At 41.7% G+C, this 21,682-nt stretch overlaps 1 protein-coding gene and 1 long non-coding RNA gene across 4 annotated transcripts in view; one reads left to right on the top strand and one right to left on the bottom strand.

The window, feature by feature from the left end:
- Positions 1-14,474, top strand: part of GAS2L3 (growth arrest specific 2 like 3) — a 37,588-nt gene extending 23,114 nt beyond the window's left edge. For all 3 annotated transcript variants that reach the window (XM_084794635.1, XM_084794636.1, XM_084794637.1), the window contains 3 exons: positions 394-532; positions 5,634-5,741; positions 8,941-14,474. In XM_084794635.1, the coding sequence (XP_084650761.1) occupies positions 394-532; positions 5,634-5,741; positions 8,941-10,236 (1,543 nt within the window). In that variant the 3' untranslated portion in view covers positions 10,237-14,474. The remainder of the gene's footprint in view (positions 1-393; positions 533-5,633; positions 5,742-8,940) is intronic.
- Positions 14,475-18,642: 4,168 nt separating this feature from the next.
- LOC311604501 lies at positions 18,643-21,217 on the bottom strand. The gene is made up of 3 exons (XR_014781523.1): positions 21,008-21,217; positions 20,519-20,542; positions 18,643-18,765 (listed from the first exon to the last, which is right to left on the bottom strand). It is a non-coding gene; the product is annotated as an uncharacterized lncRNA (long non-coding RNA).
- Between the last annotated feature and the right edge of the window lie 465 nt (positions 21,218-21,682).

The following is a 21,682-nucleotide window of genomic DNA, read 5'->3' as shown; positions in this document are numbered from 1 at the left end:
GAAGAATGGGAAAATACAAGGGATGGGATAACAACTGAGATGTAATATGAATAAATTAATAAAAATATTTTTTAAAAAAAAGGCTGAGGCTTTGTGTCCCTCAGGCCTGCATCAACCCTGTCTACTGCCAGCTTGTTTTAAAGGTGCCTTTCAGGACTTCAGGAAAAATGCTGAGAACATCACATAATCAGATATACACTGAGATACAGAGATGGTAGACTGGATTTTGAGCAATCTGAAACATTAAAGAGGACTTGCAGCTGTCTTAGTGAAACAATTTGTAGAAAAGAATCGCCCAGACCTCCCCTGTAGAAGCAAAGCATCCCGTGTCTTGATCTGTAGCCATGTAGCCGGGTACACATGGACTGACCGGGTTCCCTGACTCGCTTTCAGGTATGGAGTGGAGCCACCAGTGTTAGTGAAACTCGAGAAGGAGATCGAGTTGGAGGAGACCTTGCTCAACGCCTCGGGGCCGGAAGAGTCCTTCAGCATCCCCAAGTCCTGCTGCGAGCATGCGGAACTACACGAGGCTGTGAGTAGTCGCGCTTTTTACACTGTGCCAGCTGAAGTTTCAGGCTTTATGCATCTCTAGCTTGCTGCCCGAAACACTACGTGTAAAAGAAGATGGAGCCAGGCACGGTGGCGCACGCCTTTAATCCCAGCACTCAGGAGGCAGAGGCAGGCGGATCGCTGTGAGTTCGAGGCCAGCCTGGTCTACAAAGTGAGTCCAGGACAGCCAAGGCTACACAGAGAAACCCTGTCTCCTAAAAACAAAAACCAAACCAAACTAAAACAACAACAACAAAAACCCAAACCAAAAACCAACCAAACAAAAAATAAAATGGTTTTAAATTCAGAATATATTTATTAATCTCCACTGTCTGATGACTTCAGGGAGCCTGTGAGGAATGGATGTGCACTTTCAGAGTGACAGGTTAAAGGCCAAAAGAAGTCAATGAGTCTTTTTTTTTTTCCTTTCAAATACAGTAGCATTATAATCTTATTTGTAAATAATAAAGGGTTGCTTTCTTGGTCATATATTGTGTTTGCTTTATGGTTAATAACCCAAGCATAAAATAATGAGTGTTCGAATTTGAACACAATATTATAAGCCGTGTGTCAGAAATAGAATCACATAACGATTGTGAGGGAGGGAGAGATTCGGGGAGACGGACGATGCACAGATCCTAGGAGGATACGACAGGAGAAGGTGCAAGGACAAGCTGATGGAGGTTTTCTGAACACTGTCCCTAATAGACACTCTGCAGAGCTTGTATGTGGTGGGGCATGGCGCGACGGGCTTTTCAACAGTTTCCAACTGTCTGTGCCGTAGAAACTGATAGAATCCCACTCCTTTAGGCTCTCGACCTCCCGCAGTGACGATAGTGTAAGTCATGACGTAGATGGAGTAGCAGACATTTTCTGCTTGCCGTAGTTGAGAACAACTAAAAGATTTGCAGCATTTTAAAGAAATGTTTAGTGTATAACATTATTTGATAATAAGAATAGATCATTACTAGTAAATATTTAGTAGTGCTTCTTTTCTTTCTAAATATAATTTCTTTGATAAGTCATTCCGCCTGGGGCCTGGAGAGCAGCCGGTGGTAGGCCTGCTGCACGAGCATGGGAGAGTGAGCTCACATTGCTGCACCCCTGTGAAAACTAGCTATGGGACACATGTGTAACCTTAGTGCTGCGGGCTGGGGGTCAGGGCAGGGACACCCAGTTTTTGGAGCTCACTGGCCCACCAGTCTGGCCTATTGATGAGCTCAGAAGGAAAAGAAGGAAGAGGAGGAGAGAGAGAAAAAGACACACTTGATATAGGCTTCTTGCCCCCACATACATGAGTTCACACACGTGTGTGCACTCACATGTATACAGACCTGTATATAAAACATGCAGTTACACATATACCACACTGACAGACACATTACATATACACAAATTAAAATAGTAGAACATTTAGATTACCTTGCAAGATAGATTAAGAATATGCCCATCTATAAAAGCTTTTATTACATTGAAATTATTTACCTATATTGTCTTATTGCTACATTTGATGATTGTAAGTATCAGAATGGGAAGCAGAAACAATGTAATAGATTAAAATTGTTATAATGAAAGAAAATCTCAATTGTTCAATTTTACCAGTCAAGACTTGGAAGCCAAATACTGAGGTAAAAATTGACTAGAGGCAGAGAAAGCACCCAGCTAACCTTCCTACTCAGCTCACATCCCAGAAGGAAAAGGCCAAAAAAAATAAACCCTTCTTCTCCACGCTGTCTTAAATACTCTTCTTTCAATGCCCCTCCTTTCTGTTTATTCCCGTCACCTGGTTACCTGTTCCGCCTCGTGACCTCTGGTTAACCTCATTTAATCCTGTCTACAGAAGGCTCTAGGACTAGGAGTAAAGGTGTGTGCTAGGGCTGGGCCATTCCTCAAGTTTTTGTTTGCAATCCCTAAAGAATGATAATTAACAAAGGAAACTGAAAGAAATATATTTTATTCAATGAAAAATTTAGTATATACTTTATTATATGAAGATAGTACATTTGATAAGAAAAACCCTTTTGGTGGGCAAATGTTCAGGAACCATATTCATATAAGAAGAAAATTATAATGTTGAAATTTGGTAATTAAAGAAATAAGGTTAAGACAGCCACAAAACACCATTTTGTTCCATTAGCAAAAGTTTTAAAAGTTGGAAAACTGAAAGCTGTATAAATCATGGTGAAACTATACTTAGGAGTTGTTATTGTTAGTGAAAGCTAATGTACAATTTTGAAAAATAAATATTAAGAGATGCAAACATACTCTTTCATTTTTATTATAACTAAATTCAGTAAAAAACAAAAATGTTTATTGTACTATTATTTATTCTTTCTTTCTTTCTTTCTTTTTTTTTCCAGACAGGGTTTCTCTGTGTAGCCTGAGCTGCTGTCCTGGTCTCACTTTGTAGACCAGGCTGGCCTCAAACTCACAGCGATTCGCCTGCCTCTGCCTCCTGAGTGCTGGGATTAAAAGCATGCGCTACCGCACCTGGCATTGTACTATTATTTATAATGGTAGGAAAATTACATAATATAAGAACCCTTCAATATGGCAAAGGTTTGATAAAGTAGGATTAAGTATTGTCACAGAAAAATAATTTTCTGTGATTGCTATGCATAAGCATATATGGACAAAAATATGGGAGTGAGGAGAGTGAAAATAAGGCAGTTTCATTGTAGATAGTTTTCTTTAGCTATTTCCTTCAGTGTTGTTAATTATGTAATAAGTAGGTTTAGGGGGAAAATTTTTCTCCACAGTGCACTACCTCGTGTGGACTCTGCTAGTGATGGCTGCCAGCACAAACAGCCTCGTACTGCCAAGTGCAAACACTGATTGGGATATTCTGTTCTAATCAGGAGAATAAGTGGCTGCAGTCTGAATTGTTATTGTGAAAGATAAAAACAGGCATACTTCTTTAAATATGTACCTTCAGTTACCACCTATGCATGGACATGATAGACAGATATCCTGGATTAATATTTAGCATATAGGACAGGTAATATTTGGTTCATCATTTGGTTTGCATATGTGTTAAATATGCAAATGAGCTTTTGTAAACTTAATATTTTACAGCACATAATGGCTAAAAGAAATAACTTCCATCAAGTTCCTTGGCTTACTAACTTTAAGCATGTTCTGTTTTGGGGTTTTGGTTTTTTGAGACAGGGTTTCTCTGTGTAGCCTTGGTTGTCCTGGACTCTCTTTGTAGACCAGGCTGGCCTCGAACTCACAGAGATCCTGCCTCTGCCTCCCAAGTGCTGGGATTAAAGGCGTGCGCCACCACCCTGGCTTACATAATACATGTTCTGATAACTGTCAGCTTTACCTGATTTCAGGGTTGTGTTTCATGTGTGCCATATATGACAGTGGAAGCACGTGTGCATGTGCACCCAGTCTGTGAACAAGAGGAACTTTATTGAGTGACTTAGGCATGGAGCCCAATTGTTTACAAGCATGTTTTTTTGTTAAATGAACAACGTAGGGAAATAGATTCTATTAATATATAATGTTCCTATGAGACCCTGGGACTCCATAATTGTTAACTTATTTTTGGAAGATAATTAAGGCAATCATAACTTTCTTCTAGTGTTGCAGCTAAATTGGGCATATCTGAAGATAGTGTTTAAAGCATTAAATGAATATATTTATATGTATTTGGCATAAGTAATTTTGAAAAATAGTTATGACCTTTTGTGGTTGTTTTATTTTGAGACAGGGTCTCTATGCTGCCCTGGCTGGCCTGGAACTCAGTATGTAGACAAGGCTGGCCTCCAACAGGCGGAGATCTCCAGCACCTTCCTCCTCCTTGCTGGGCTTAAAGGTGTGCACCAGCATTCCAGACATGCCTTATTTTTAAAATGTTATTTGAGGAGCAAGCCCATATTTATCTTAGTGGCTAATCTGTAATGTTTTTCATTTAAACATATTTCAAAATATATCTTTAGTTAATTGGTTTATTTTATTTTCCTTGTTTACAGTCTGGAATGACTGAATTTTTTTTCCTAGCTACTGTGATTTTCTTGAGGCCTCTCTCAAGGAACAGGGAACATTAAGGAAAGGGAGGTCCAGAGACTGTAAGAGCCAGAGGCCAGGGAGGTGTGCCGTGACGTAGTGCTGATGTGCCATGAACTCACAGTAGTTCCGCCTGCGTGAGACCTGCACCAGGAGCTCCAGCCAGGCCCCTCCCCTCACCCCTCACTGAGAAGCTCTGGCATTTGATAGGTCCTGGGGAGAGAGCATCAGATTTTTCAGGTGTGTGGTCCCTTGTAGGTTGTCCATGATCCAGTGGATAACCCTGTACCCGCCGTGTATGGCAGCACTAATTGTCCTCCGTGGATTATCAGAGAAGAGAGAGAAGAAAGCATGAAGTCGGGAGGGGGCGTGACGGGCTGAAAGGGGAGTTAGAGGTAGATGTGGTCAAAATGCAAAGTATGCGTGTTTGAAATTCTTAACACATAAAACAAAGTTTTGAAGGATAGAAGTAAGGTTTTTTGTTTTATTTTTTGTTTTGTTTGTTTTTTCCTTCCATTTCCTCATGAGGTGTTAGAACTGGAACAAAGGCTTCTAGAAAAATAATATTTCCTGAATTTCAAAATTAAGAATCTTACCCACTCATGAACATCTAGACATATGGCTCTGCTTATTTTAGCAGTAACTTGGGACAAATGTAGGTATTCCCACAATATTAGTCTAGCGTTGTCTCAAGAGAAAAATGAGAATTCTTACTTACCCCGTTTCTGCTGACGGTCTTTGATTTGACCATCAAAGGCCTTACAACAGTTCAGACTTGATGAAGAGCTCACGTGGCCTAATGATCAGCAAGGGTATTATTGAATTGACTTTATTGCTCTATCCACTGTCAGAGCTCTTTCAGTGGTTATGACTTCCAGCCTGGTTTCACATAGTCTAAGTTATTAGCTGTCTCTGATTTCATAATTCGTTAGCAAGGAAAGGAGAAGAGAGTAAATAATTTGAAATTTTACCCTTGAGATTTATTTTCCTATCAAACAACAGTGTGTTTAGCTTTGCTAGACTGTTTTCCCTAGTAAGCACTGACTGTTGATACCTGTTTTTCACCTTAGGTCAGGCACATTGCTGAGGACCCACCTTGTAGCTGTTCTCATCGGTTTTCTATTGAATACTTATCGGAAGGACGGTACCGGCTAGGGGAGAAAATCCTCTTTATAAGGGTAAGTCTGCTGTTTGCAGCCTGTGTTCACATCACTTTGTCTCGGGGTTTGGTTTACAATTTACCATGCGTCTTTTGATTCCCCCTTTATGTGTAAAAAAATCAGAATAGAGTGTGCTATTAATAGAAAAATTTCACTGTACGGGAAAAATATAGTATGCTTGATTTCATGAATTTTAAGTAAGTTTGAGTAGATGCTTTTAACACTCAAGGGACTATCTAGAAGGCAGCTGAGACTAGGTCCACACTGTAAAGAAAAGTATCTTCATGTACTTTGGGGAACTACTACAGCTTTTTCAGATTTTCCTAGATGGAATAATTTTCCATCAACTCCGTAAGAAGGAATGGCCAAAGTAGGATGTCCACTAAGATTAATATTAATAGTCAGAAAGCAAACAGAAGTATTGCCATTTACGGTGATGGATACACTCAGGAGTGAGCAGGAGATCTCTCTCTTGGGTCATGTACCAGTGTGCTGGTAGTATTCATGTTCGTGGCCTGCCTTTGTCCCATTGCAGTTGATTACTTATGCCTTTTGTTGATAAGGAAATTAAATTTTCACCTGTTTGACTTTTTTCTACTTTTGCTATAATGTAAGAGCTGTTTTCTCTCAATTTAGGAACATAATATAAAAGTACTTAAACATACAATTAAACCATGTGCATTTTCCTCCATTTCACATAGGATCAGCCTATCCCCACCCTGTATCTAACTCATAGAAACACCCAAATTCACTTCTGTTTTCTAATTAGCTTTCTTTAAAAATTTTTTTTGTTTGCTAATTTTGTTGTTGATCAATCCATACATGTATGTAATATATCCTGATTATTTTCCTCCATCCCCTTTTATCTGCCTCTCATCCCTGTCAGCTCAGTTTCATCAGCCTACCCATCCCTAATTTATGGCTTTTGATTTTGTTTTGTGACATAGTTTAATTAGAGTTGTCTATGTAGCTGGTAGATTGAAACTATTTATGGAAGCCTGGTAGGGTCATTAGTGGGCACACAAGTGAAGGCAATGTCCCCTCTTCCTGAATCTGAACAATAAAAACAGAACCAGAAGTCAGGTTGAATTGACTGTTAACATTAATTAGCCAAATTAACCCGGGGAGAGAGACTTGGGAATACGTGACTGTAGAGTCTTCCCTTTTCCTTTCTTAGCGCGCAGTCAGCAGGGAGAGGTAGGGTTCCCAAAGCCCGTCCTCTGTGACTGAGGGGCCCGGTCCTGTGCAGGCTCAGCACCAGGCCATCTACAGCAGCTGGTAGTCCATGACTGCAATGGTGTCTCTCTTGCCCAGAGGATGAAACTTGTCAGCCCTTTGTCCTGTCCTCTGGCTCCTTCCACTCCCTCTTCCAAAATGTCTCCCGCACTTAGAGGGACTGCTAAAAGACGATGCTACAACATAAGTGACGTCCGTGCTGAGCTCCGACTCATCACACACATTCAGCACTCGGTGCAGCCAGGAATCTGCACTGTTGCTGTTAAATTACCAGTGTGGACTAATAATGTTTATCATTGGGCCTATAATTATTATTACGATGGTATTTTCTAACCCCTTAGCAATCAACCAAGACACAGACAACTGTTATATTTTAAAATAGCCTTAGTTAACCTGGGGCAGGGCAGATATTAATCCCCTAAACTACTTCCCATAGTGGGACAGGTATGCAATCCCTACCCAATCCCATGCCATCTGCTTCTAATAATTTCTATCAAGCTACCTCCCATTCATCATCCCAAATATTTGCTAATTATCATCATCTGGGCCAAATCTCCATCCATGCTGACCACGTGCTTCTTTTAGCATGATGGTGCAACTGCAACCTTCCTCCCCTTCCTCCTCTCCCCTCCTCCCCTCCTCATCTCTCTTCCTCTCCCCTCTCCCCGTCTCTCCCCTCCTCCCCTCCCGTCCTCCTCTCCCATCCTCTCCCCTCTTCTTCTCTCTCCCCTCCCCTCCTCTCTTCCCCTCCCATCCCCTGCCTTCCTCCCCTCCCCCTCCTCTCCTCCCATCCCCTCCTCTCCCCTTCCCTTCTCTCCTTGGGTTTCTCTTCTTGCCAAGATTCTCTTTGTCTCCCGAAGCCCGGGAACCTTAGCCACGCCTGTCCCATTTGCCCTGCCCAGGTGTGAAGGCCTTTTATTGATCTAACTAACAGGTTAGGCTCTTAGGCAAGGTGGGTCACAGGGACAGCAAGCAGTAATTAGCATCAAAATACATCATACCAACCTCCAACACACCACTGTTCACCAGAAAGAGAGGCTTCTTTGATTAGGGCCAAGAGTAAGTAAGCCACACTTAACTACAGTGTAAACGTGATATACACAGATGGGACTAGAGCTAAAGTCTAAGGCAGAACGCCTATCGATGGGAGGACCTGCCAGCTGAGTGGGCGGGGCCTGGGAGGACCTGCCAGCTGAGTGGACAGGGGCGGAAATCCAGTGTGGGCTGCATTAACAGAGCCAGGGGCTGTGTGTGTTTGAGGCTAGCCCTAATTTTCTTAATCTCTCACAGCCATTCTTATCTGCAAAGACAAACTAATAATAGTTTATATATGTTGAAAAATGAAATTGGTAGAATATAACTTTTAAATTTCAAGTACAAATTTTCATTATTTTTTCTTTTTTTAATGTTTTTATTTTTATTTTATTTTTATTAATTTACTCATATTACATCTCAATTGTTAGCCCATCCCTTGTATCCTTCCATTCCTCCCTCCCTCCCGCTTCCCCCCTACTCCCTTCCCCTATGTCTGTGACTGAGTGGGACTTCCTCCCCCTGTATATGCTCATAGGGTATCAAGTCTCTTATCATTATTTTTTCTAATTACTTTTTAATCTATCATGAAGCTTTTTTTCTGTCTCCATTTCTTTCTTCTTTCCTCTCTGATTTCTTCTTTTGGCATTCAGTCCATTGAGTGATATTGCTAATTCAGTTTTATATATCAACTTTGCGGACTTTAGGATACAAATTATTTGTAAGTATTTTTATTATAAAGTGGAGAGTTTTTATTATCAGTTGCATAATTTAATACTAAATTTATTGTTTTAATACAAAAAAAGAGACTGCTGACTTGAAATGACGCCGTTGGCGAATACTCAGCATTTCACAGGTCATAGAAAATGCAGATCATGATTGTAAACAAATTGAAAGTCTAAGTTTCACACTTTCACCGTTTTGTTTTTTACTTTCATTTTGGGGTCAGATGCTTCATGGGAAACACGTAATGGTCCGTGTTGGTGGAGGCTGGGATACCCTGCAAGGATTTTTGCTGAAGTATGACCCCTGTCGAATACTGCAGTTTGCTACACTAGAACAAAAAATTTTAGCATTTCAAAAAGGAGTTTCTAATGAAAGTGTGCCAGACGTGCCTGCCAGGACGCCTCAGCCTCCTGAAATGAACCCTTTGTCAGCAGTTAGCATGTTTCAGAAACAAAATTTAAAGCCTGGCACGCCGGTGAGTGTTCCAAAGAGCAAGGAGAAGCAGGCGCGGCCACCAGGTGTGTTGCCACCTGCAGCGTCAGGAAAAAGTAATCTAATGTCGCTGTCCTCTACCCATTCTAAACTTCCGGATTCTCCAGCATCGGTTTCCCATCCCAAGGTCGCATCTTTGAAGGGCGTAGCAAAAAAGCCGCATGCTCCCCACAACAGCGTTTCCTCCTCCCCGGCATCTCTAAACCCAGCGGGTAAAGCGAGCGCCGCGCAGTGTGCGACAGGGTCGGTGAGAAACTGCGTCACGTTCCCCAAGACTGCCAAGGCCAAGGGCATTCCAGCCCAGAAGCCGAGAGATCTGTCTAAGTCTAGGCTCTTGCCAAGTAAGTCTTCTGGGAAAACCGAACCAAAGCACCTGAAACACAATCATCTTCCTTCTAGGGATGAGTCACCTACAAATTTATCATCAAAGTGCCCGAAGCTGCCGAAAGGAACCACGCATGGCAGGCCTAACCCTCCTTCCGCTTTCCAGTCCCCTGCAAAAGTGACAAAACCCAGTGCTAAAAGCAGAGCCATAGGCTTAGGGACACAGTCACAGCCACCTGAGCGAACCCTAAAATCAAGGGCAGACCCAGCCCAAAGACTTCCGTCTACCTTGAATTTAAATCATGCCGCTTCCGGCTGTTCAGTGTCCTCTGCAAGGGCCGCTCAGGAACCGGAAGGTAAGAATGCGGTTGCTGTTGCCAAAAAACAACCTCACAGTAAGGGTACCGGCCGGATGCCGGGACCTGGCCCTTCCAAGTCTCCTGGCCGTACCCCACTGTCCATTGTGACTGTCCCCCAATCTGCTGCCAAGACGGAGACGGTCTCCAAGTCTGCACAGGCTGCCATGAAGAGCCAGCTCTCAGCTAAAGGGCCTCCCAAAAGCGGCAGGTCACCAGCTCCTGCCAGGAAACCGCCCTCCTCTGCTAAGGGAGCAGACGGTGGAGCTAAAAAGCCTACTGCAAAGAAAAAAGACGACGGTGACCATTATTTTGTTATGACTGGGAGTAAGAAGCTTAGAAAATAACCGCATTTGTATCGCTGTAACAAATCAGGGTGGCCGCGCAGAACTATGAGCCAAAAGGGTCGCAAAAGATCTTCCTGTTTGTGTTTGGAGAGCTGCAGACACGAGGCCAAGACGGGGACATGGAGGCGGGGGACAAGGCTGGGTCGAGGAGAGGGCTCACATGCTTTTTGTGTATTAACAGGCAAATGTATGGGTGTCGCTCTGTACCATCTCGCTCAAGTCTGCAGCTTGAGGGAACCGTGAAAGTCCAGCAACACTGCTGGAATTGTAACTACAGGCGGTGCAATTCTCACTAGGTATTAACTACGGATTATCTGCTAACAGCAGCTCGAACGCTCTTAAACACTAGTTCCTGTGCCCACTCCCACAGCAGTGGTTTGCTTGGCCTAAGTGTCTGCCTATCTATAATCCCAGCTCTGAAGACTGAGGGAAGAGTACATAGTAAAGCCTAGCAACGGTTTGACACGGGCTGCAAGATGCAACTAAGTTAATTTCCTGATCAGGAATCCCAGTCCCGCAATCCTAAGTACCAATGGCTGCTGCTGCTTGATTTGACACTATTCTGGATTAAATGGAATTTTTATTATTTAAGCCTCTATAACCTTTCCATATCAGAAGGGACTGCTTTTTTTTAAATTTTATTTTATTTACACTGGGCTTTTAATACTATTGGTAGCATTTTGTAACCAATATTTTTAGTAAAAAAAAAAAAACAATCAAATAAGTTAACTTATTAAAATGTAACATGAAATATAATAAGTAAGATTTTTTTAAAATATAAAAATCTAGACACTTTCTATCTTATATTTTTAGATGAAGTCTGCAGTTTGATGGGGAAACAGATTTAGTAGCTTTTGGCATATCAAAATATTTTAAGTGAATAGATGTTTCCTATGTGTACAAATACAGTAAGGAGTTTTACATTAAAATAATTTGTTTTGATACCACAATTATGTTTTAACGATCTTAAAATTAGGGACTGGGCAGATAGAACACTTCTTGTGCAGACTTGAGGATTGGAGTTCAGATCCCAGGACCTCCAGGCAATCTGTTTGGGCGTGGTGGTCTGCCGGTAGTCCCAGCACTCAGAAGAATGAGGCAGAATCTTCTAGAACAAGCTGGCTGGGTAGACTAGCCAAACTGATAAGCTTCAGCTTTCTTAAGAGACACTGCCTTAAAAAAAAAAAGGAGGAAGACACCCAAAGTTAATTTCTGGTCTCTCTGTGTATATACACATACATATGTACCTGCACACATGTGTACACACACACATACACATGAATGCACATATGCACACTAAACACATGCAAACACGCATGCATGCATACTACATACTTTCACACACATAAAATTAAGATGATATTAAAAGAGCCTTAAAGTGATACTGTGTACACATTCTATCAGGTGACTTGTGCTTCTTTTGATAGCACACTATTGGTTTTAAGTAGATCCTCCAAATTATGTTAATCCTCATTAATAAAGCCATACTGTGCTCACTTTTCCAGTGGCCAGCGGACAGACAGTGTATGTGTGTGGCTTCTGTTCTGTAGGCAGATTCTGTTTAGGAACATCCAGGTGATGGAGTGACAACATAAACTCCTTCCACCCACAGGGATACTTGTAAATAATTTATGTACAGGCTTGTCACTGTTTAAAGTTTATTGATGTGCTTTGGAAAGTTTTAAGGGTGTTTTTAAGTAACTTTATGGTATTACCAGTTTCATAAGCTTTAGGGGGAGGAAAGCCCAGGTAAAGTGGTTTGTGCTTGTAATTCCAGTGCTTGGGAAATGGAAGCAGGAGGATCGGAAATTCAAGGTCATCTTCAGCTACGTACTGGAGACATGTGTGGGGCATTTTGACTTCTCAGTTATAACTCAGATGCCACCTGTTTCTACCTCCTTCCCATTCTCTCTCTATTCCTTTATTCTCTCTGCGATGCTGAGGGGCCATTCTGGGCATCTTGAGTTAGTGCCAAAAAAGCATCACCACTGAGCTTCATCCCCAGCCCCCTTAAGTACGGTTTCTAAAGCAAAACAAAATACACAAAAGTGCACTGATGGTGTGACTAAGCATCTCAGTGGGCTGCTGGCACTCTCTAGACATGTGAAAACCAGCCATCTTTACCCGAGGGGTATGGTTAAAACCAAAGATCTGCTTGGTATGAGTCACAACAGAAAGCCACTAAGTCCTTGGTTTACTTTCTCCCACTCGGGGCATGGAGGATGGTAGTATTTACATCTGTGAAAGCACGTCTAGTGTGCAAGACGTCTAGTGTGCAAGAGGTTCCTAGTAATCAGCGATGTCTAATACACCTTTCAGAGAGGAAGAGCTGTCCCTTTACAGCGGTTATTCCCTCACCTAGAGGATTATAAACTATGTCCAGATCAGTAACTTCTGAGGAAATTCTAAGTTATGCTATAGGCAGGCCTAGCCTGTGACTCAGTAGATTGTACAATCCTCTCAACATTATCTTTTGTGCTGGGTAGTCAAGAATAAAGATACTCCCCAGACATCTGGCACAAATCCCAGAATTAACTTTAAGATTATTTATTTGGAAAATCAAGTTTGTCTGTTCTTCAGCAGAAAGGGAATTTCTCCAACTATAGTCATGTAGGGTGAATTATCTCTTTCTGTGTGCCTTGTTTCCACCCCCAAACAGGTCTTAGGTGAGTAAGGAATTAAGTCCCATGGGGCAGGAGAGGTGGCTCAGCAGTGAAGAACACTTGTTTTCTTGCAGAGGGCCTGAGGTCCATTTCCAGCCCTCGCGTGGTGGCCCTCGCATGGTGGCCCACGACCATCCGCAACTCTTGTTTTAGGTGTCTGGCGCCCTCTTCTGACCTCCACGGGCGTGAAGCCTGCAAATGGCACACATACATACACGCAGGCAAAACATTCATACCTGAAATAAATAAGTCTAAAATGTTTTTTTTTTCCTTTCTCACAAATTAAAAAAAAAATTAAATTCCTTCTTCTTTTTTATTTTTATTTTTTAAATTCCTTCTAATCTGTTTTGAATTTTCTAAAGGAGCTGATGAGTCTGCCACACTACAAAGTTCTATTGCAGTTGTATTCATTTCTTAGCAATAGCATGAAATTACATATGGTTTTTTGTGTTTAATATTTAATAAAACAAATATCAAGCCTAAAATGCTAAAATACCTGGAGGATATAATGTGTGGTTTCTTAAAAATGGAATTTTTTAAAATTTTTTCTTTGCTATAATTTATTAATGTGTGATTATATAAAACTTAACAGGAGAGCAAAATGATTATTTCTACACAGGGTTTCAAGTGAGCTATTTGGAAAGTACACCATCCGGATGCTTGGAGTAATGAATGACCTTGAAGTGTTAGCTCCTATGTTTTTAATTTTTTTTTTTATTTCATTAAATTGTTGTTTTGTTTTTCCGAGACAAGGTTTCGTTATGTAGCTGTGGCTTGCCTGGCATTCTCTGTGTAACCCAGGCTGGCCTTGAGCTCATAGCAATGCTCCTGCCTCAGCCTTCTGAGTACTGGTTTGCAGGTTTGCATCACCACATCCAGCCTGCGTTTGTAGCTCTTAGTGGGTAAAGAACTAGTTTGGAGAAGATCATACCTTCTGTGATCTGTTTCTATCTAATTTAAAAATCTGTTACTTCCTTAAAAGGAACGAATAAAGGTTCTGGTGTAATCTCACATCCGCATTTCATATAGAACCTATATGAATCGGATTTGTATATATTCTGTGGATTTTTTTGTGTGTGTGCCAGCAGTATTTGTATCCAATTTAACTTATATTTTATCAAGTATTAAGTATTAAAATATAAACATAAACCAGTCTCTGGTTGTTTTTGTTTGTTTGTTTGGTTGGTTGTGGTTTTTGTTTTGTTTTGTTTTGTTTTTGGCGTATTCTGAATGCATTTTGACTATTTGCTCCATGTTGGAAATTGTGTCCGTGAAACTCATACATTGAGAAGAGTTTGTTTTTATTGTATTGTTCCTAGGTTTTGTCTCAGAAAGGACCAGAGTCATGGTTAATAATCTTTGAGATAATAGAAATCATTAGTGATTAAAGTCAAATTCTACAGGTCACACCAATACTGTGTTTACAGAAAGTTACTGCTAATAGAATTTCAAACTTCCTAGTCCCACAGTCCTGTTTCAGTTTCATACTCTGATGCAATGTGAATGTATTTGAAATCCTTGTCCTTTTATATCTGTTTTTATGACTAAAGCATTATTAAAAAGCAGTTAATCTAGTATGTATTTCCTGTGTTCTTTCCAAGAATAAAACCCCGAATCATAAGTAAAGTTTTATGTTCCCTAGCTTTTAATAGATGTAAACAATTTAATGTAGATTAGTTTTATGGCATTTTAGAAAACGTCAGGAACACTTAAAGCCTTTTTGAGTAAATATAAGACTGCAGACATTTTATTAAGTGGTTTGGCAACATCTGTAGTGTTTATGTTGAAAAAACACAATCTTGAAGAAACAGTTATGAAGATGATGTATTTCTGTCTTTCTACCCTTAGATGGGACTGGTTCAAGTACTGGTTGCTGATACAGCCTCAGTACACACAATTAAAATGAACATCTGTGTCCTGCCTTCTATGATTTCATATCAGATTTATGTCTCCTTAAATTATTACACGTATTACAAAGGTATGAACAAATAGAGTAAATTGAACTCGTGTATAACTATTTGCCTCTAATGAACAACAGTGTCAGCCTCCAGTGGGGGAGAGAATAAGATGGATATTATATTCAAAATCTTTGGGCCTTGAACAAAATTCCACAAAATACTTTAAGTTAGGCACCACCAGGATTTCCAGGGATTCCATGAGATAAGTCATCCCTTGACTACACTTAGAATCACTGGGAAGGCAGGAGTTGTAGCTGTGCTGTTTACCTAAAATGAAGATTGGCACATAGTAGGCGTTTTGTACTTTTTACTCATAGGGAATTTTATACACAGTGGTTGTGTTTATTCCCACTCTCCCCTCCAATTTCTTCCAGAACCATAACCCCTCCCCCGCCACACACACACACACACACACACACACACACACACACACACACACAATCCTCATGTCACTTCCTCTTTCTCTTCCTTTAGAATAGGCTGTTGCAGTAGAAGTCTGGTCCTTTGGATTTTACAGTCTTTCTGCCCACTCTTCTGTCATGTTCCCCGAGCTCCTTCCCACCCCCACCCCCACCCCACCCCGAGATACAGTTTCTCTTTGTAGCCTTGGCTGTCCTGGACTCACTTTACAGACCAGGCTGGCCTCACACTCACAGAGATCTGCCTGCCTCTGCCTCCCAGAGTGCTGGGATTACAGGTGTGCGCCATCGCGGCCGGCTATTCGCTGAGCTTTAAATGTAGAATAGAGGTCGTATTGTAAGTGTATTAATGGGGGGCAAGCTTGCCATGTCGAGCTGAGCGCCACCTTTTGACGGATTGTAGCTTTCTGTAATGCACTCCGTCGGCTGCACAGAGAAGCTGCTTTGATGAGGGGTGAGAGCGACACTAACCTCTGGATGTGAGAATAAGCACCGAATGCAGTTAGGGCTTAGATGACTACTAGCCGGAAGTTCCTCCTGTGTCCCAAGTGGGTGCAATAGGATGTTACCAAGGACGAAGGCGTGGGGTGTATGGGGGGGGCGGGGAGAGAGAGTTGTCTTGGAATCCTCTGACCAACAACTCAAAAGGGAGTTTTCCATGCCTGACCCTGGGGTTTTTAATAGTCTAGTGTTTTAAGGATATGGGGAGCATTGCCACCCCAACCAGTGTAACTAGTCTCTCTCTCTCTCTCTCTCTCTCTCTCTCTCTCTCTCTCTCTCTCTCTCTCTCTCTCTCTCTCTCTCTCTCTCCTTATATGTGTATAATTTTAGTCATAAAATAATATAATTCTCTATATCTTTTTCAAACATCCGGTGTTATTTAGGGCTCCATATTGCCATCCTTCCTCGTCAGGTAAGTCTCCACCGCTTCCCCCATTTTCCTCTTCATAACAAATGTGTCCAAGGTTGTAGAAATTATTAATATTTAATATTGATGCATATGATTGTTAGGAAGCAGTTATCCCTTAACCTGCTATTATAGAAATAAAAGTCCACAGACACCTGTTAAGGTTTTTAATAGCCTTAACCTCTGGGTGCTAGGCAGGTCTAAACCCCATCCGCTACCTTGTTATCTCCAAGGCGCACATCCCAAGTCATTTGCTCTAATCATTCCTATCTGGGCTACTTCCCATCCCAAACCCCCACAACTACTTGTACATATTTTCCATCTGGGTCTGCTTCTCTCCAATCTACAGAGCAAGCTCCTCCCGGCCACGGTCTGATTCTTTCTTCTACCTCTCCTGCACCTCTCTCCCCCTTCTCTCTCCCGTAATCCTCAGGTCCTCCAAACCTGCACAGCTTGGCTCCACCTGCCTCTCTTCTGCCCCTCCCAGGCATTTTTATTGGCCAATCAGGGATAATTTGGAAGTCTAGGTTATACAGCATCGCTTGGTGTAAGTGAGCACTTGCTCTTAGACCAAGGGACAAGCAATTAGTTAAATACAAAGCACCAGACTATGCCGCAGCAGTCCGACTGCTCCTTAAATGAATGGGCTTGGTTATTTATTTATTTATTTATTTATTTATTTTTGGTTTTTTGAGACAGGGTTTCTCTGTGTACCCTTGCCTATCCTGCACTTCCTTTATAGACCAGGCTGGCCTCAAACTCACAGCAATCCACCTGCCAATGCCTCCCGAGTGCTGGGACTAAAGGTTTTTCATTTTTTAATTTTTTATTTGTATATGTGTATGCCATGCATATGGCTGAGGGCATAAACCTCAGTGCATGTGTGGCAGTCAGAGGACAGCTTTGTAGAGTCAGTTCTCTTTGGCTGTATGTTGAGTTCCAAGGATCAAACACCGGCGGCCAGGCTTGCACAGCAAGCATCTTCATTCCCTGTGCCGTCTTTCCAACCCAGAACCCACGTTCAGTATGTGAGGAAACTAAGAGAGTTACTTAATGTATGTAAAGTGTCTACTGCAACTGAATACTTGAAGTTTATTTAAAGAGCATATATATATATATATATATATCACATTTGTTTTCTGCGTGTGGGTGCACATGTGTGAAGGCCAGAGGACACTTTGCAAGCATTCTCTCTATCATATGGGTTATAGAGAATGAGCTTGTCATCTGGCTTGGTGACAAGTGCCTTTGCCTACTGAGTCATGTCACTGACTTGTTGTTTTTTTTTAAACCACTAATATTCTCCCATAAAATGTTGAATTGCTCTTTATGGTAATGCGAGCCAGGAAATAGGATTTATGTATGACCTTTTTGGAGATCTTTTCATTACTTCTGCTTTTTTACATTCTTAAAAAAAGTCTCAGTGTAATTGTTTTTAATTAATAACCCTTTTGTAAGCATTGTAAATGATGAGATTTAGATATTAGCTTATTCTTAAGTTTTAGTTTAATTTAATTATAAAAATACCTTCCTATTTTTAAAACACTCTTATTACAACAATGAACGGTTGCATTAGGTCCCCAGGACAGAAGAACAAAAGTGCTCTGTAATTATCACAGGTAAGTGAATGAATCAGAGAAAACAAGTTAAATGTGCTACAGAATTTAATATCAATTAAATGTCCAGATAATATAGTGGAAGTAGATGTTGGTGAAAGGCGACATAGGTATCCCCTAAACTTTCCTCTATTTAAAAAAATGTCTATAATAACTAGTGATCCTATTGGGTCAGCAGGTTTCATACTTTTTACAAAAGGGATAAAGTACAGCCTTGACGATGTGACTCAGCTGTGTGCCACAGAAGCAGTTACATGCTGCGTGGACGCAAGGCATGTGATGAGTTGTTGTGTACTGGGAGTGAAAGGTGGCATTTAGCACCCCAAGCTTTGACATAATAAAATCCAAACTGCAATTTGAAATGATTTCCATTTCTCTTAAGCACCAGCATGAGCAATTTCTGAAGTTCAGGAAGCCCCAGGAGGCCTTACAGGTATTTTCTTTTCTTTCTTCTTCTTCTTCTTTTAATCATCCCTGCTGAGAATGACACCCTTTGAAATCTGGAACCTCTGAGGCTTAAGGGCAGGCTAAGAAAGGAAGGCGGTTAGGAGTGTTGAGAGGGTATCCCAGCAGGAGGCGAGAGCCAGGAGGCTGTTCCCTCCACTTCACTCCTCTCTCTCACCTTACTTGACCTGGTTGGGTCAGCACTGCCCTTCATGTGTCAGTCTGAATATCACTCAAAGGCTTCCAGATCCTTCAGGCTTCGGTGCACACTTACTGTGCTCTTCTTACTTTAGATTTTCACTGTGTTGAACGTAGCAGTGGAATTTTCCATTGTCTAACTGCCCCCCCCACACACACACATAAATGGACTGGGACTGCCAGCTCATCTTGTGTTTAACATGGCACCTAAATGTGGAAGGGGAAAAAAAAAAGAAAGAAGATATCAGTGGTGGAAACAAACTCTCCATATGTAAAATGAACTTCAGGCTTCATTCTGTAGGCCCACGCCAGCACAAGAATTTTCTGGAGAAAATGCCAAGGTTGGATTAGAAAAGCAAACATAACCTCACTTTTTTTTTTTTTTTTTTTTGAGAAGAAAAGAGTGCGGTAATAAGAGGTCCTGAAGTGACAGATTTCTTCAGTTGTGTGGATGTTTAGGGACTGTAGTGTTTTTAGAGAATTACCATCCAGGCTTATTTTAAAATATTTCATGTAGCAAGAGGCTACTCATACCACGTTGACTTGACTTAGCTAGTGCGTTGTTACCACCCTTTCTATCCCCACACCGAATAGATCTGAGAACTCAGGCCAGGCAGCTGTTGATATGGGCAGTTTTAATTCTTTAAGACAACGTTGAAGCAGGAAGAAGTCAAAGCAAGAGAGACAGTTATCTGTTGAATGATTGCTAATTCTTTTTTTTTTTTTTTTTTTTTTTTTTTTTTGGTTTTTCAAGACAGGGTTTCTCTGTGTATCCTTGGCTGTCCTGGACTCGCTTTGTAGACCAGGCTGGCCTCGAACTCACAGCGATCCGCCTGCCTCTGCCTCCCGAGTGCTGGGATTAAAGGCGTGCGCCACCATGCCCGGCTGATTACTAATTCTTAATATTGATGTATTATTTTAATAAATCACCTGTTACTCCTTAAATAGCTATATACCTAAATAGCCACACAGAGAGACCAGGATATGTTTAGTTAGCCTATAGTACAATGCTGCGCAATAATTACTCCATCCTAAACCTCCAAGATAGTATATTTTCCTCCCATTCAGATTTCCCACATTATACTTGCTTTTAACTCATCTCCTAGGCCCAGTTCATTTCTTCTGGTGTTTCCCGGTCTTCTCTATGTGCATCCCTCCTGCCCTTCCTGCTCTCTCTCCTCCCTCCCCTCACTGGACCAGGATGTCCCACCCTATTCCCTGTATTGCTCAGCATTGGCTAGTTGGCTTTTATTGGCAAGACAGAGAACAAATGGTGGCATGTTTACACACACCTGAGATGGGGAGATACTTATAAGAAATATTACAATGCAATGTCTGGGTTGAAACCAGATCGTGGGGTAGAGAACTCAGCATTTGAATGAACAAGGGTGAACTGTACACAGACCACAAGACCGTCATGCCAACAGTCAGCCCGGGTGTTCGCTGACACACCAAGTACTGCATCTTTCAACAGAGCCGCTCAATCCATGCGGCTGGAGTCCAGCACATATCCTGGGCTAATCTATGTTTACGATTGGTTCTAAAGCAGTAGACATCAGTCCATCCAGTGGCTTATTCAGCAAACAAGTCTTTCTGAATGCTTCCTTAGCACTCGGCGTTTACTCCAAAGCTCAGCAAGGTGCTAGATGTTTGGTGATGAGCCATCCACAATGCTTAAGGAGGCCATGCACTTTATAACCGTGCCTCAGGTAAAACCACACAGCACTCAGGAGGCAGAGGCAGGAGGATCGCTGTGAGTTTGAAGCCAGCTTGATCTATAAAAGTGAGTCCAGGATAGGACTGTTACACAGAGAAACTCTATCTTGAAAAACCAAAAAGCAAAACAAAAGAAACAACAACAAAACAAAACAAAACAAAGCACACACACACACACACACACACACACACACACACACAATTTTCTTTTAAACTGTTATCCACTCAGGACTTTTTGTTTTGTTTTGTTTTGTTTTTCAAAAATGCCTTCATGAGAACAGTTTGTGTTTTCTCATATTGCTTTGGATCTAGAGCCCAACGAAAGATGAATCAAACAAACAGAAGCAAGAACAAAACTCACCAGTGTTTTAGTATCTGTTTGAACCTGAAAAACAAGAGACGGTTGGGTCTGAGGATTGCTACTCAGAAAACAGAACAGCAAGCATCAAGTCCTCAGTAAGTGGTTGAACAGGAAATGAATTTGAGCTTCCTCTGGGTAAGCCATTGGATTGGAACTTAAGACACACATCTTGGATATAAGGCTGTTTCTCTAACTGTATTTCCTGTGCCACTAAAGATTGGTCTCTCTTCCCTGCACCCATTCATATTAAACTGCACCCCAACACTACCAAGTACACTACAGAGCTGGGTGTCAAGTTCTACACTCGTAATCCCCAGCACCTCGGAGGCTGAGGCAGGATGGTCAGAAGTTCAACACCAGCCTCGGCTACATAGTACAAATCTATTCAGGGCTACATGAGGCACTCACTGCCTTTAAACAACAACAACAAAAAAGTTTTCATTTTGTTTAAAAACAAACAAAAATAGGGAAATGAAAAGAATCCTTTACCTAATGAAAACAGATGTGAGAGATCCGCCAGTTCACCGAGCAGTAGAGTGTTTCCTTCCAGCCCCTTTAAAGTGTAAGAGGAATGGTATTCCATGCAACATCTCTGCTGCCTTGGCAAATGACAGAGGAAAGATCTCTTGCAAAACGAATAACTGTGAACCATAGAAAAGTCCTTCTGAGTCGACTCCCTGGGGGCTCTGTAGCCCAGGCGACCCGTAGCATCCTGAAAAGACCTGGTATCTTTAACCCACCTCTTTGAGCTTAAAGAAAAAACTTCACTCCATCGTTTCCTAGCAACTTGTTTTCCTGGACGCACACATCCAAAAGGACAGCAGGAATCTGGCATCAGCCCCCATACTACCTGGACAGTGAGCCTCACCGGAGCTTGGATTGGAGTCTCACCCAGCTCCTTTCCTCACCCGCCCCGCCCCACCCCGCAGACTTTCCACCCCTGCTTAGTGCACTGCCACGTGAATATTCTCTTTTCAACCTTATGCTTTTTTTAGGTTTTGCCTTTTCCCTAAGCAACAAAAAGTAAAAACCTACCCCGTGCTGTTCTCAAGTTCCGTCTGGAGAGACCGTGTTTGGTTTACCGCTATTGCGCCCTTTGGGGACTGACCTTCTAGCAACAGACCCCTGCTGCCTAGGGTCACCAGTCAACCAATGGCTTGGCAG

This window comes from Acomys minous, assembly GCF_964271855.1.
Source record: "Acomys minous genome assembly, chromosome: 9".
Taxonomy (NCBI): domain Eukaryota; kingdom Metazoa; phylum Chordata; class Mammalia; order Rodentia; family Muridae; genus Acomys; species Acomys minous.
This window is presented reverse-complemented; position numbering and strand designations above follow the sequence as displayed.